Source organism: Polistes dominula, unplaced genomic scaffold (assembly GCF_049000335.1).
Source record: "Polistes dominula isolate Pdom_NZ unplaced genomic scaffold, Pdom_raw_medaka contig_15, whole genome shotgun sequence".
In the NCBI taxonomy this organism is placed as follows: Eukaryota; Metazoa; Arthropoda; class Insecta; order Hymenoptera; family Vespidae; genus Polistes; species Polistes dominula.
The window spans coordinates 8,120,980-8,136,772 of NW_028300915.1; the positions used below are offsets into that span (position 1 = coordinate 8,120,980).

A 15,793-nucleotide genomic window follows, 5' to 3' on the forward strand; every position below is an offset into this window, starting at 1 on the left:
TCTCTCTCTATATATATATATATATATATATATATATATATATGTTTGCATATACGAGTATATAAGAACAGGATGGTAAAGCCAACAAGTCGATGGTAGATTCTCGTCGAGTACACTTGTGTGCTGTTGTTGTTGTGTAGTGGTGATGGTGGTGGTGGTTTCGTATTATTCACTCACGTTTACTTAAGATCTATTTTCGTTTTTATAAAAGATCTTTTAATGATATTAAAAATCATTTATAATCGTTAACCAATGGTTCATCTAAATTATGTACGATAATGAGAGTATATTTGTTTCTTTATATTATAATGAAAAATATACGATTATCAAGAAGCAGTGAAATTGTTCACAAATTCATTGAAACGTCTTGGATTACAGAGAAGGATTTTAATTTTACTTTAAAAACGACTTTTCAGAATTCTGTTTGTTGCAACGTTTACCTGCATGGTTGAGATTTCTTCTATAGTCTAATTAAATGATTTGGATTCTTTTTAATTTTTTAATTTGCATTTACCTTTTCGATTTCAGATACTTCTCCGGAAATACATTATTTGTTTAAAAAATTTGTCGATTATTACCCTTACAAATATTCATTGAACGTTAATACTTATGATTGCTCAGCATATTTTTTATTGGGCTCGACCGAGAAAGAAATTTATAATGATTTGAAGAAGTGAAGTAACCAAAATATTTTTACGTTCTTTTTTTTTGAAATAATTCATTACAAATTTAAATTTGAAATGAACATTTTCGTATTTTTAATTTGTTTAATATTTGCATTCATTTATTTAGAATTCCAACGTTTAAATCGAGCACAGAAATTTTAGTCGTTGTAAATAATAATTTAGAAATAAATTCAAATATCTTAAACGTAACAATTTATGGAAACGCAAACGCTAACTTGGTATCCAAATCAGGAATATGGAGTTTGTCGGAAAATTATTTATTGCCAAGAATCTTTAAAAATGTCGACAAGTATAAATAAAATATTTTTTATTAGACTAAAATAAACGATTAATTCTTAAAAAAAAAGAAAATGTTATTTGGATCACATAAGTATTGATATAAATAATAGAATAAAATAAATAATTTTTGTAGATACGAAAATTTGAAACAAGATGATGGAAAAGTGAATTTTCATGGTAGACAATTAAGAATAGCGACACTTTATCGTCCACCCGTATCTTATTTGAATCGTACGAGTATCAAAATTATCGATGACGTCGAAGAAGAAATATTCGACGCTGACGATGGTATTAATACTAAATTTCACAAATTAATCTAACTTAGAAAAATATATTTATTTCAATAATTTAGATCTCGAGAGAGATGGTATCGAGGTGAAATTGTTATTACTAATGGCAGAAAAATTAAACTTTACTTGGATCATTAAAAAATCGAAATATAGGTATTAAATTCAATAAATAACTTTCGTTTAATTAAAAACCCTAATTTTCTAATTTTACTCAAAATTATTTGGTCAAAATAATTACAGATACGGAAAAAAATACAACGAAACTGTATGGGAAGATGGATTGATAGAACCGCTTTATAAAAATAAGGTACATTTGTAAACATCATAATTTTATATTGAAATACTATAAATTAAAAAAAAAATGAAATGTAAAAAACATTTTGGGGATCTTATTTTTATTTTTAAAAATATATTGTTCACTTTTTATAGGTCGACATGGCGTTTGGCGGAATATGGTTGAACTTAGATCATCATAGTTTCGTCAACTTGACGGAACCATGGTACCAATTGTTTATTCACTTTTTAGTACCACGTCCACAACCAACAACTAGTTTCTGGGCTCTAACTAGACCTTTTTCATTAACAATATGGATTCTACTCGTCCTATCAATACTCTTACAAAGTATTTATATGTTTGTTCATGCTCGATTCAATACACAATTTCCTGAACGTAAGATCAAATCAAATTTCAAAGCAAATTTATTACGAAAACATTTTTCTTTTACATTTTTAATAAAATGAATTCTATTCAAACAGGATTTAGAAATTTTTTGTTAACTCTGATCGAAATGACTGGTCGATTGTTGGGTTCTTGGGCACCGAAAAATATGGTCTATGTTAAACTACAATTATATCTTTGGCAAATGTTGGGATTGATATTGGTCACTGCTTATAGCAGCAGTTTGGCAGCTAAATTAACTAATTCAGAATATGAAGAAAGGTTTAAAAATTACATTAAAAATTTTTAATTTTTTATGGAAAAAAGTACTTTATTTTACTTTATTAGCATTTTGTAAACTAACTGTGAATCTAACTAGGGTAGAGTTTAATTGAGTTGTATATGTGCACAAAAATTTATTTCACTTGTTAAGGATAATATGTCTAAAAAGAAAAATTCCTATCGTGACCACGTGCGGTCTCATAAAGCAATAATGTACTCAGGAAGAAAAGAATAATTTAAGGGACAAATTAAGAGGCTTTACTAGACCCTCGACATTCGCAAAACATTAACCTTTTTTTCGGATTATCAGCTCTTTAAATCGCTGGAATACTCTTATAAATTATTCTGAAGTAGTAAACCACTTAATCGGATATTTTTATTCCGAAACAGCAAATTTTATGAAGAAGATATATACAAAAACACACACACATATACAGCAGTAAATAATTATGGAAATTATATTTTATAATATTATATAACAAAAAATACAAAATATTTTTGTTATACTAAAAAAATAATGGACTTTATAAAATACACCTAATATTTCGAATTAATGATAAATAATATTTGTTATCTCTTTACAGGATCGACACGATACAACAATTTCTCGAAGCTAATTTGAAGTGGGGAAGAAAACCACCAACTCCACCCTTCAAAGAATATTTCGACTTAGACGTACGTAACAAAACGCACGTACACCATATGCACATTATTTAAATTAGAAGAAAATCTAAGGACACCAAAAATTATAATTAATTTTTACGAAACAGAAAACCGGGGATTAATAATCCTCTTCTTTAGGATCCTGATGCCTCTCAATTGCCGAGTAGATATAAACTTGTTGAAACATCGAAGGAAATTCATGAACATATAATTAAAGGAAATTATGCGATAATTGGAAATTTCGTTGGATCTGTATTTTTTCCTGAGGATGAAATTGCCAACGAAGATCTCAAAGTAAGACAATTTAACGCTCAAAGATATTCAAATCATTTCTTATCACTTCTATTTATTTGATCTGTATTTTATATTAATTAAATAAATAAATTATCGATATATATATATATATATATATATGAATATTTTGTTTCGATATAAATAATTGTTGATACAATATTGTGTATAAAAAAAAGGTTTAAAATCTAACAAATGTTAAATCGATCATTATTTGAAGTCATTTTTGGTTGATGGTGGTGTTTACTACCCTCTAGCATACTTTTAAAACCAATAAATCGAACTAATGATATTGAAGACGAACACGAAGGTGAATATACTTAAAAGAGTATTCAATAAATTCCTAAAACAAGAAATATACTTTTACAATTAGTACTAATTTACAGAAATTACTATTGATTTATATATATTTAATCTGTTTTATTATTCCTAATATAATTATCGATCAACTACTAATATTAGATTGCGAACAGTAATTAAAAATACTGATCCAATAAATAGTATAATAATATAATTCATTAATTCGATTGTATTTATTATATCAAAGAATTATCGGGTGATGAAAGAAATGGTCGGAAAATTTTACGCAACTTTTGCTGTTCAACCTTGGCTACTATCACCAATAAACAGGGTAATTCAAACAAATTTAATTTTATGTCTAATAAATAGATTCTCTAAATCCATATTTTATTTTTATTTTAAATCGATTTATTCTTTTCCAGATAATGTTACGACTAAAGGAATCCGGAATTGCCACTTTTCATTTAGAAGATGTCTTACGACGACGTGCTAGCTTTAATCTTCGAGAAATTCTTATAGAATATGATGGAAAAAATGGACTTCGAGTACTCACTTTGACGCCTTTAGGAGCTGCTTTTTTTTTACTTTTACTTGGACTATCAATATCAACTCTCGTTTTCTATTTAGAAATTAAATATGCCAACAAATCCAAATCAATTCGTGAGAATTTACGCGACATTGATCAAAAACGAAAATCATACTCGATCTCTATTGGTTAAAAATTAGTTTAAAATTAATATTATCCGATTTATTAAATATAAACAATTTTTATGAAGCTGCTACTACTTGATCTTTAATAATAATCAAACTAAAAGTAATCTAAAGTCACATTTTGTTGTTCTTGAGATATCTAGTTAATAGTTAATAAGATAAAAAAAATTAAGTGCATTTGTTAATATAAATGAATTCTTTTATGTAAATTGAAACAAAAAATTTGGAAAATAGCTCGTATGCCTATGAGAGCAACAAATTTTTAATTCATACCTCAAATAACTTAAAATTAGACTACCTTCATAATCGCTGACTGATTGATGTGGCAATATAACATTGCTTCATACAGCAATATTACAAATATAGTTTTACAGAATTGATTCTGTATAATTAACACCGTAATAAGTATTTTAACAATAACATAAAAATATTTATATTGCATCCATTGAAAACGGTTTCAATTAAATTTTATAATCAAATACTAGTCTAGAAAAATATCATTACTTTTGGAAATATTATAATATTATATTTTCCTGATATATATATATATACACACATATTATAACCGTTTTACAAAGGGTGGTTTTTTTAATCACCAGGCTTGATTATAAAATAATTGTACCTTCTTCACCTGCATTTAAAAGCCATATTTCGATTGCGTTTGTTTTCTAGTCATCCGGTTAACAGCCCATTGATTCTTCAATTCCACTTCCATGGCTTTAGCTTGGTGCGCTAAGTATGTAATTTGATGTTTCTTTTTTGATTGGAAATTAATTCCACTACTTTTCATAGACACAGGCCTTTCTACAGGATCTTCTGTTAATGCCTTCACCAACCATTCCCTTTCATCAGGTTTAATATCATCGCCACTAATTTCTATTATGTTAGCTTCTTCCACTTCTTTATTTTTTCTCTTTATACCTCTCTTACCGCAGAGATATTCTATAGCTTTTTCATCAAACGCTACATTACCTTCAGCGTCTACGTTATATTCTTGTTCAGGTATAGGTAATTTTGGTCCAACTTCTGCTTTATTTTTAATTAATATTTCATCTCTTGGTAGATTAATGATGTTACTTGTCAACGTTAAATTAGAATTTGGAACGTATTCTTTTATATTATTGTCATCTATGACACTATTTACACTTGTGTTATCTATCATTTTAAATCCATTTAATTGTTTGGGCATTGATGCAAAATTCCTACTTTCCGTATTCTGCACATTTGAAAATTCTGTATCTGGGACAGAATCTATTGTATTCAAAGCAAAGAAATCTATGCCAGATTCGTGGTTATCAGTTTCACTAGTATCGCTTTCTGCTCCGTCTTCCAAATTTGTTTTGTTGTTAGATTTTATTGACTTATCATTGGGTAATACAACCTTTTTTGTCGTAGTCGATGTCAATACTTTTTGTGACTTGGTAACAATATTTGGTATCAGAGGTTTTTTAACCTTTTGTTCCAACACTTTAGGTGGCGGTAAGAGAGAAAAAAGTCCTGATCCTTTCTGCGAATGTTACGAAAAAGATATTAAGAAACAAATTATATAATGAAAAACATTCTAAGAATTAAAAATCATCTTACATCAATCGATGTAACTTTACTTTGCTTTTTCATATCCTCTTCGTCAAGATCCTTGAACTGAAATCAACAAATGTCAAAAGAATAAATATTTGTGTTATAACATTTTACAGATAAAATAACATTTATTTTTAATATTCATTAAACCATTAGACTTACTTCGCACAAAGATCGAATCATTATTTTAACTGGCTTTTTTGTTGGCCTTTTGTCTTGCCCCACTTCCTTCTTAACTGCAATCTTACCCACTTCCTTCTTTACTGCAATCTTACCCACTTCATCATCTTCCTCTTCCTCCACATCCTTCAAATTTATTTGCTCCGATTCAGTATTTTTTGGTCTCGGCAATACATTCCAATTAATTTTTGATAATGATTCATTATTTACAGATAATTTTACATTTGTCTGATATTTAGATTCAGATAGATGTAAATCTTTGTTTACAAAGTTGGTTAGAGAGGTTATTTCATTTTTACTATTGTTAACTTCAGTCGAATTATCCTCTTCATTCTCAGAATTATTATCACTACTATCGTATGCTACTAAACTCATTTTCTATTATTATATTTAACATATACGAAGAACTGATATTAAACGATTTAATAAATACAAGGTTGCAGTGACAATTTAAATTCACATAAAACTTATTTAATAACCTTCCATCAGAATACTTTACGATCGAAATGCCATCTGATAATCGATTTCAATAGTTATCCCGAAGAGGCAATCGAAGCGCCATCTAATAGTTAATTTCAAAAGTTCAAATTTAGGAGGTACACTTACTTTATTTTTATATCTTTTAATTATTATAGATATTAAAAATTATGGCAAAATTATAGATTAAGAAACATTATACATTTAACATAACAGAAGATAAAATATTAAATGCAATAAGAAAATAAAAGATATATATATATAACATTAATATAAATAATGTAGAAATGATATATTTAGTTAAAATATTATTAAAATTGTCTATTATATAACACAAATTTATTTTCAAGATTATCGTAATCTTTTTGTTTCTTTTCAAGAATAACTTTAGCTTCTAATAAATTTGGTGGTAGATCATGATATTCACTTAAAATATTATCTAATTTGATATTTTCTTCTATCATAGCTAAATACTGTTTATACTTTTCTGTTATTAAATGTACTTGTAAATCATGGATTTTTAAATTATCTAACGTGGCTGTTAACTTTTCTAACGTCTGATTATATTCTTTTAATTTCATCTTCATGATAACGTCTTGCGAGGAAAAATCTTCTAAATCTTTTTCTGCATTGGATACAAAACCAACAGTGGATTGTACAGCTTTCTGTATGGAATTAATTTCGTTTTGAAGGGACCCTATTCTTCCATTTAGAAAATTCAATTCCATATTTATTTCTTTCAAAGAAATATTGTATTCCATATCGGCTATGTTTTTTCTTCGTTTGATGATATCTAATGACGTTTTACTTAAAGATGACATCTCTTCCGATCTCATGATCATAAGACTTTTGCTTAATTCTTCATTCTTACTTTTGTCTACAGTTTGTGGTTCTATTTGTAATCTGTAGAATGCAGATAACTCCTTCTCACATGCTACATTTTCTTTCTTACATTCCTCCAATCCTTTACGCAATTTTTGCAATGCATCATTTTCGCCATAGAGTTTATCATTTTCTAGTTTTGTATTAATATACTCGTATTCATATTCATAATCATAGTTACAAGTTCTTGCAGATTGTGGCTGTCAAAAAAAGTTTAATTTATTAAATTGCAACATTTATATGTCATGTTTTTTACAGTTAAAAAAAAAAATCTTTTCAAATCGAGAACAATCGAATAAAGTATTTTAAACAAACTTCATTTAAAAAATAAAAAATATATTTAAAATTTATTCTACCTTTTTGATATCCATAATTATCTGCAACAAATCATCAAATTAAATTTAAATATTTCTTCCTTATATGATTTGATATGAAGTCTTGAACATAACCAAAATTTTTAGCACAAACTGCATTTACATATAAATTAACTATAAATAAATTATTTATAAATGTTTTAAAGTAAATATAAACGGCTACCACTATTTTTTGAGTTCAATAAGACTAACATTGTTTTGAACGACGCGAACACGGAGTCAGATAACAGAAGGGCGAACGACATAGGAAAATAATTAGCACATACGAATCAGTGATCCCAGAGACTTTAGTTCGTCTGATCGACACAGGGGCGTAAAATTATCGTACGCCCCGGGAAAATTTGAAATCCGACAATTTCTCGGACGAGATTTTCAAAATGTGGAAAAAGTGTCCAAGTTCCAACTTTTTCAAAGTTGATGACCTTTTTTTTTTTACTCATCAAGTTCAAAACCCTATCATAAAAACGATAAAAACGGCGGTCCACAGGAAGATAGATTTGTTCGTACAGAGATCGTACACAGATAGATCGTACACAGATCGTAGTAGTGGTTCTCCAAATTTCGATTCACTGTCGGAGAATCGTACCCGTTTGCAAAATTTGATGACAAAAAAAAAATAAAAGTTCTTCAAGTTTTCGTAATTCCAAATTGTATTTCTCCACGGCGCGTGGTGGTGGTATTATTTCTCCTCTGTCGGGTAGCTACTTTGGCTTCCCTTGGCTTCTTTCGGTTTTCCAACACACCGACACGTAAATTTTGTTGTGTGCGAGGCGTATTGGGCTCGAGAGAAGGGGTAGAAATGTTCCGCGATCTGGCTTCACTACTCGACACTCGAAAACACGGAGGATAGATACCAGGAGTCCGAACGATATAGGATTTTTCGCATTTTTTGTGATAATCATTTCTTGACCCAGATCATAGTTCTCTTTTTTGCCACTGGCTGCGCAAGTATTCAGAACGTACCGATACTATTATTATTATTACACGTAAATTATATATAAAATATTAATTTATTTTTTTAGAATTATTTTTATTAAAAAATGGGAAAGTGTTGTGCCGTTTATGGTTGCCTTAGTGGCCGAAAGGCAAGTGAGAATTTAGGAAAAGTGGCTTTATTCAAAGCACCAAAAGTGGAAAACCTCAAAATAATATTAAAAATTTTATGTTAACAAATAATTGATTATTACATCTGTGTAGTTTTTAAATAATATTAATTCCACGTTTCTTAAAATATTTTTTTTTCAGAGCTGTCAATAGCAACAAGACTTCCCGCGTAAGTATTTAAACGAGTACTCTGTGAAAACAACGCGCCCTACCGGCAAAATATCTTGTCCCCTAAATTGATACCATTCTTTCAACATTGCGTTCGGACTCCTAGTATCTATTCTCCGTGCTCGAAAAAGTCGTATTTTGCAGTGTTTACCCAGGATTACCAACAAAAAAGAGAAGAATTCTTTTATCTGTCTATGATGTTTAATTATTCAGATTGGTATTAAAAAAAAAACAAAATAAACTGTTTGAAGAAACAAGTGACAATAACATTACTTAACCTCGTAATTTATTTACGGCATATTTTATTAGTATCGTTATTACATAAAAAACATTGTTATTTTAGTTATATAGTAAGTTAAATTGAGATATTCCTATATAATTATTAATTACCAATTTATTATTGGTTCAGTACAGAAAATAAATTAAATTCCTTGGGAACTTGTGTCTTTAACTGCTAATTATTATTTTATAGAAATGTTTAAATGCAAAAATTGCAATATTCAAGTGAGCCCAAATAATGTCGGGAAACACGATTGTTTTATTAATAAAGGTGATAGAATATTCTTAAGTGATGATAACAATTTCTTTTACGACGGTAATAATAAATTTTCCTAATGTAAATGAAGTATTGCAAATTATTTTAAATTTCTATGAAATTATTTTTTTTAGTAGATGACGTCTCAAAAGATCCAAGAGTTGTTATCGATGAAACTACTGATTATGAAAATTATGAGATTCTTGAAGAAAGAAATACAATTATGTTATAAATTTTGTTTTATTAATTGAATTATTTCTTCGATAATACTTGTGTTGACAGTAAATATATTCGATTCTGCTACTTAATGCTTATATTTGGTTAATTGAACAATACTTACTTTGAAATTATAGTTGGTTCAAATAATTATTAATAAACAAAATTATTATTATTACAAAACAATAATTTATTGATCTGCAAATTGTCAAAGTAATTCAACTTATTGGAAGGTTATGTTTATAAATTAGATTTAGATAAATATTAAGAGCGATAAAATGCACTCTAGTGTTATTTTGAGACAACTACTCTGTTCCATTTAACGATGTTTGGCAGTGTTTCACAATGTAACGCAGAGACCCTCTGTGTTAGTAATTGGAAAGCAACGAATGTTAGATTAAATATTAGTCATGAAAATGGTTCTTAAGGTTGGTTTTTGGTAACGGTCAGACATATTACTCTACATGTGACGGGATTACTGTTTTTGAAGCACCTACGTTGACAGTCGATTGTTTTTGGACAAAAAATTATTGACCAAAAGAAACTATAATTTACGTTCGTCATTTTCCATTTAAAATTTAAAATAATAACTTACATAGTCATTGTTTACAAGACATTACCAGTTTATTTTGCATATGTTCTTTAAAGCCAGATCATAGAAAGTGAACAGTGTATCTGAGAAATATAAAGTTAACCGTGTAGTATAATAAAGTCGCCAACAATGAGCGACGATCAGACAAACGAACCAACTGTCGAGGTAATTTATTATTTATATGATAAAAATGACCGGTTAATTTTACCGCCATCTTAAACTAATCATCTCTTATCTTTACTCATATTAAATTTTTGCCCATATTTCACTAATCATATATATATAGTGTAGCAAACTAACAGCATAAAACAGCCAAACTACGTTTTTACTTTGTAATTACACATACCTGTATATATATATATATATATCTCTCATTTTTGCAATCACATAAATTTCTTTAACTTCTAAAGATATATTTTATAAAGAACTGATTTAATGGTATAATTTTTCTTTTTAGTTGTCGTCAAACGATATTGAAAAGTTAGAAGAGGCTAAGCTGAAAGCTAAATTTCCTAATGCACTTGGACGTCCTATTAGTGGCCATTCGGCATTTTTACAAAAAAGATTAGCCAAAGGTGTAAGTAAATATAGAATATTATATAATATAATATAATATTCATATATATTGTATGTACGGTGGTCTGTAACAAGTGGTACCAATGAAAAACAATGGAAAATGTAAAATATGATTTGTTCATATAAAGCTTTGTTTTAAAGAAAAATAAATTTGAAAATTTGTCGAATATGCATGCACTTGATTTAGTTATAACTTAACGGATGTTGCTATCTTAATTTTGGATATTTCAGAGAACATTTCTATTGTTCTTAATGTATTCGCAAACATTATCTGTACATCTCTTACATTAGTTGTACTATTACGCTTATCAAACAAGGCTTTTAATTTCCAGGATTGCAAGCTCAATTGCTTGTACCAATAGTTATGGAACACCCTATATATTATTAATGAATATTAAATATTAAAATGTTCCTATTTGATTTAAATCATAGTAAATTTTTCTTATATGTATATGTTTATTAATATAAATATAAACTAAGAATATAAAATGGAAGTACGATATTAACAATTGCAGCAAAAATATTTTGATTCCGGTGATTATCAAATGGCAAAACAAAAATCAGCGGCTAAGCCAAAACCTGCTGGCATTTTACCAACAGGTGATGCTATTCCTACGCCAGAAACTGTGCCGCAGCGTAAAACTTCTATTATTCAACAAAAATTTAATACATCAACAACATCTTAAGGTTATCACTATATATTTAATAGTAATAGTTATTAAACAAACCATCGTCCAATTAATATGGTTCGATTATACAAATTAAAAACAAATTAGTTAAGCATAGTCATAATTCTTTAGGTAGAGAAAAAGGAGAGAGAATTCTTATTCTTTTATCTTTAATTTTGCTAATAGCATGTTATAATATTACTCAATAATTAATTCATTTATATATTGCTAAACACATAATGCTAAAATTGTCTTTAAAAAAACAACAAAAAAGAAAAAAAAATGTTTGAAATATTTTAATATAATAAGTAGTGTAAGATCCATACATGCAATAATTTTTACCTGACTTGTAATTAATGGTTGGAAAATATTTGACCTAATTAAGAGATATGATACGTTTTATTAATCATTACTTTTGTGTTTTATTTTTTTATTTCTTATTAAAAAAATTTGTATCACAGTAATTTAGTTGATTTGATTATTACAAAATCTTTACTTTGAGTTTTTCCGATAAATAAAAAAATTCCAACTTTATATATACCATCTAATTTCAAAATGATAAATCATATAAAATAAGAAAATATACATATAAGATACTGTAAAATTACGTGCATGACAAAAGTAGTAATGATGTACGAATGATTATTAATTAATAACGAATGAAAATAAATCCAGTGCTCTATCTACGCAATAGAGAGAGATTCAGGGTAAAAGATAATATTAATAATACAGATATGCATTTTAAAAGTTGCTGTGATGCACTTAGTAAGAGTATTTTCTTATAAGGAATTCAGATTGTCCTAAAAATCTGTGTGCAAAGTAAGATGAATCACAAAAGAAGCTACTCTGCTTTGATTATTGTAAACTATATTAGTAATATATTGCAATTAAAATAACGAGTCGTTTTTTTTACTACCCAATTTTAAAAGAGTACCATTGTAATTTTATTGAAAAATCAAATATTATAAATGATCTTATATTTTTAATAAAACAGGCTGTGAAAATAATATTTGTGCTGAGGACTGAATATTTATCTCTTGGCAAGCAGACAACATATTAACACCAAGTTCCTTTTATTGAACTTTAAACAACCATGATCTATCAGTCGTAGAAAAACAAGAATGTTAGCCGTTTGTGATTGACGTGACTGATTGTGAGACAGAAAATGTAAGGTTGGTCCATAAAAATCGACGTAACATTTAAGTATTAAGAACAATAAAACATATTTATAAAATGATCAACTTAATTATATCAACATATATATTATTCATTCATTCATTTATTTAGTTATTTATTTATTTATTCACAACTTCCATTATTATAAACAAAATTAATTAAGTAAATATTGAATCATATCAATAATTATTAATATTATTATTTAAAGATTTATGGGACATCAATAAGTAATTATGAATTTTCATTTGTACCTCATATATATATCACAATTATTATTTTAATATTTACATTATACACAACATTTCCCTCAAATATTTTTTATTATATTTTTACTTTAGATTATACACGTAAGACTCCACTGATTTTCACATCTCACTTATAATACAGCTGTATAAACCATATATAACTATAATATAGAATAACACTTCATTCTCCCTTCTTAACGCTATCAGTACAATTTTGTTTATTTAACAAAAGAAATCAACTCTATAAATGTATACAAATATCGTATAAATTTATTAATGGAGAGAGAGAAAGAGAAAAGGCACTTTTTTAATAGGACCATCCTAAGTTGTTTCCTTTACTTTGTGTAAGCATTAATGAAATAATTTGTCAATAAAAAAAATTTCACATTAATTTATTTTAACGAATAACTTCCCGTATGTGCGATAGATGCGCGAAGAATTTTTTTTCCTTTTCTTTTTTTTCGCAAATGCAATTGTTCCCAACAAATGACATCATTAGAAAATTATTCAAAAATTATTGTCAATAATTATCAAAGTCTCCGGAATAATAGGAATATTATTTTTAAAAATAGACATATTTTTTCAGAACAAAAATATCAGATCTTTCAATGATTACTTTGCATATATATATACAGAGTGATTCACCAGCTCATGCCACTTAAATAGCTCCGAAAGAATCATAGTAGCAGAAAATTGGATAAGGAAAAAGTGGCATGAAAAATTCAGGACTACAATATGACATTAGTATTTTTTTACTAGGTTGAGTCATTTTCGAGATTTATTGGTCAACCTTGTTTTTATAAATACAATGTTATATTTTAATATTTATTTTCGGATAACGGCTGACAAGACGAATCCAATGATGTACAACATTAAAAACAAAACTTAACAATTACCAATGAATACTATTCGGAAAATATCTGTTCCGTCTGTTGTCGGAACAACTAAAGGATGACGCAACCCTGATGCAACCGTGGCGCGATCACGACGCGACCATGATGCGAAAGAGCTGTATTGTGGCCGGCTTGTTCGCCAGTTTTAACCTTCGTTGAACTTCAAAAATATTAATGTTGCACATCATTTGATTCGTCCTTTCAACCGCTATCCGAAAATAAATATTAAAATATAACATTGTATTTATTAAAACAAAGTTGACCAATAAATCTCAAAAATGACTCAACCTAGCAAAAAAATACTAATGTCATATTGTAGTCTTGATTTTTTTATGCAACTTTTTCCTTATTAAATTTTCTGCTACTATGATTCTTTCAGAGCTACTTAAGTGGCAAGAGCTGATGAATCACCCTGTATATATACCCTGTATAATATATACACGTCAAATCGACCACTTTTGACCCAGACCCCTTTCGATTTTGTTGAAACTTTTTTATCATTTTTAACTTCATTCAAAAACTTTTGGAGAATTTTTTCAAATTTTTGTGCCCAATCCAAAAAAGTTATGAATTTTTATTTATTTTTTATTTCTTATTTTTAAACGTTAGTTCATAATGTACTTATTTCATACCTTCTCTAGATGGGCCGAATTTTTTTCTATTTTTTTAATTACAAAATTTTTCTTTTTTATTATTTCGGCATTTACTTTTGTTTGTATATTAAAATAAACCTAATTAAATAAATATAAATATTTTTAAATGTATTTAATGTCCTTAGTTTAATTATATACAATAGAAAATAATAAATACAAAAAAATTTCAATTCACTATTGGTCAATTTTTTAAATAAATATAATTAAAAATTTATTTAAATTTCTTTGGTCACTTAAATATAATAAAACTAAGTATATAATTAATCTAAGGTCATAAAATACATTTTAAAATATTTATATTTATTTAATTAGGTTTATTTTAATATAAAAACAAAATTAAATGCCGAAAAAAAGAAAATGAAAAATTTGAAAATTGAAAAGAAAATAGAAACAAAATTCGGCCTATCTGGAGAAGGTATGATTTAGGTTCAAAGTGAATGAAAGTTTAAAGGAGAAAAAAAAAACAAAAAAAAAATTTTAAATACCAAAATTTGAAAAATTTGAAAAAAAAACGAAATATTTTATAGAATTTAACTTCAAATATTTTCTTTATATTTTTTTTCAAACAGTACATTTAAAAACAAAAAATTAAAAAAAAAAACATCCTGATAATTATTTTGGACAAAGTTATGGCTATTTGAACCAAACATTTTTTAAAAATTATGAATTTTTCAAAAATTCATAACTTTTTTGGGTTGGGTAATAAAACTTGAAAAAAGTTTCAGCAAAATCGAAAGGGGTTGGGTTAAAAGTGGTCGATTTGACGTGGAATGTCCCATATATATATATATTAGGGTAGGACAAAAAAATGACTTTTTTTTTTTTACAAGTGCCATGGAAAAATAGGTTGCTAGACACCTTAAAAAAATTCTCACCAAATATGAGCTCTTAATTTTAATAGGAAGATCCTCCGCATCGTAGTTTTTTATTTTTTTTTCAGTCCAATAGATTAAAATTCATACCTCATCATTTATTGAATGTTCAGAAAAATGTTCTAGACAAATTTTGTAGGAAATTTAATGCTCTACAAAAAAGGTATCTTATATTTTTTCCGTAAACCTCACCATTTGAATGATATTGAAGATTTAAATTTGATGATTTTTAGACAAATTTCATTTTTGTTTATGAATTTTATAGCTCGACAATAAATGACTATTAAAATGTGCACAATACAAATTTTTGTAGGAAATTAACTGCTCTATAAAAATGGTGTCTTATGTTTTTGCGATTAAATTAAGCGTTTAAAAGATATTCAGAGACAAAAATCAGTACACATGAAAGTTTGATGATGAATATCTTTTGAACGCTTAATTTAA

The 15,793-nt window shown here is 27.2% G+C and overlaps 4 protein-coding genes and 1 long non-coding RNA gene across 7 annotated transcripts; 3 read left to right on the forward strand and 2 right to left on the reverse strand.

The window, feature by feature from the left end:
- The first annotated feature begins 50 nt into the window (after window positions 1-50).
- Window positions 51-4,273, forward strand: LOC107071862 (ionotropic receptor 21a). Of its 3 annotated transcripts, XM_015331250.2 has the most exons (12): window positions 51-447; window positions 529-673; window positions 793-975; window positions 1,099-1,253; window positions 1,318-1,408; window positions 1,496-1,562; window positions 1,685-1,925; window positions 2,012-2,195; window positions 2,780-2,870; window positions 2,997-3,152; window positions 3,697-3,780; window positions 3,872-4,273. In XM_015331250.2, exons 1-12 carry the CDS (start codon window positions 279-281, stop codon window positions 4,166-4,168), a joined length of 1,863 nt encoding a protein of 620 aa, XP_015186736.1. In that variant the 5' UTR covers window positions 51-278; the 3' UTR covers window positions 4,169-4,273. The 3 variants fall into 3 exon arrangements, with proteins under 3 accessions (XP_015186736.1, XP_089026494.1, XP_015186746.1); XM_089170368.1 differs by lacking the exon at window positions 793-975 and having other exon boundaries at window positions 53-447; XM_015331260.2 differs by lacking the exon at window positions 2,012-2,195 and having other exon boundaries at window positions 57-447; window positions 1,685-1,755.
- Window positions 4,274-4,660: 387 nt separating this feature from the next.
- Window positions 4,661-6,300, reverse strand: LOC107071870 (uncharacterized). Its single transcript, XM_015331273.2, has 3 exons — window positions 5,901-6,300; window positions 5,745-5,801; window positions 4,661-5,667 (listed from the first exon to the last, which is right to left on the reverse strand). Exons 1-3 carry the CDS (start codon window positions 6,291-6,293, stop codon window positions 4,798-4,800), a joined length of 1,320 nt encoding a protein of 439 aa, XP_015186759.1. The 5' UTR covers window positions 6,294-6,300; the 3' UTR covers window positions 4,661-4,797.
- A 395-nt stretch (window positions 6,301-6,695) lies between these two features.
- On the reverse strand, window positions 6,696-7,918 carry LOC107069180 (uncharacterized). The gene is made up of 2 exons (XM_015326260.2): window positions 7,634-7,918; window positions 6,696-7,477 (listed from the first exon to the last, which is right to left on the reverse strand). Exons 1-2 carry the CDS (start codon window positions 7,646-7,648, stop codon window positions 6,707-6,709), a joined length of 786 nt encoding a protein of 261 aa, XP_015181746.2. The 5' UTR covers window positions 7,649-7,918; the 3' UTR covers window positions 6,696-6,706.
- A 1,200-nt stretch (window positions 7,919-9,118) lies between these two features.
- Window positions 9,119-9,772, forward strand: LOC149033228 (uncharacterized). Its single transcript, XR_016175959.1, has 3 exons — window positions 9,119-9,273; window positions 9,396-9,518; window positions 9,593-9,772. It is a non-coding gene; the product is annotated as an uncharacterized LOC149033228 (long non-coding RNA).
- Window positions 9,773-10,106: 334 nt separating this feature from the next.
- On the forward strand, window positions 10,107-13,322 carry endos (endosulfine alpha). The gene is made up of 4 exons (XM_015330789.2): window positions 10,107-10,431; window positions 10,724-10,843; window positions 11,358-11,529; window positions 12,505-13,322. The coding sequence occupies exons 1-3, from the start codon at window positions 10,396-10,398 to the stop codon at window positions 11,526-11,528; spliced, it is 327 nt and encodes a 108-aa protein (XP_015186275.1). The 5' UTR covers window positions 10,107-10,395; the 3' UTR covers window position 11,529; window positions 12,505-13,322.
- The last annotated feature ends 2,471 nt before the right edge of the window (window positions 13,323-15,793 follow it).

What these genes read in the sequence shown, in the direction of transcription:
- LOC107071862 (XM_015331250.2), top strand. Translation starts at nt 279, where the DNA reads ATGAGAGTATATTTGTTTCTTTATATTATAATGAAAAATATACGATTA. An exon ending in ATCTTTAAAAATGTCGACAA is followed by an intron (nt 976 to 1,098) that starts GTATAAATAAAA and finishes TAATTTTTGTAG; the next exon opens with ATACGAAAATTTGAAACAAG. An exon ending in TACTATCACCAATAAACAGG is followed by an intron (nt 3,781 to 3,871) that starts GTAATTCAAACA and finishes ATTCTTTTCCAG; the next exon opens with ATAATGTTACGACTAAAGGA.
- LOC107071870 (XM_015331273.2), bottom strand. Translation starts at nt 6,293, where the DNA reads ATGAGTTTAGTAGCATACGATAGTAGTGATAATAATTCTGAGAATGAA. An exon ending in TGATTCGATCTTTGTGCGAA is followed by an intron (nt 5,802 to 5,900) that starts GTAAGTCTAATG and finishes TGTTGATTTCAG; the next exon opens with TTCAAGGATCTTGACGAAGA. An exon ending in GTAAAGTTACATCGATTGAT is followed by an intron (nt 5,668 to 5,744) that starts GTAAGATGATTT and finishes TAACATTCGCAG; the next exon opens with AAAGGATCAGGACTTTTTTC.
- endos (XM_015330789.2), top strand. Translation starts at nt 10,396, where the DNA reads ATGAGCGACGATCAGACAAACGAACCAACTGTCGAG. An exon ending in CAAACGAACCAACTGTCGAG is followed by an intron (nt 10,432 to 10,723) that starts GTAATTTATTAT and finishes TTTTCTTTTTAG; the next exon opens with TTGTCGTCAAACGATATTGA. An exon ending in AAAAAAGATTAGCCAAAGGT is followed by an intron (nt 10,844 to 11,357) that starts GTAAGTAAATAT and finishes TAACAATTGCAG; the next exon opens with CAAAAATATTTTGATTCCGG.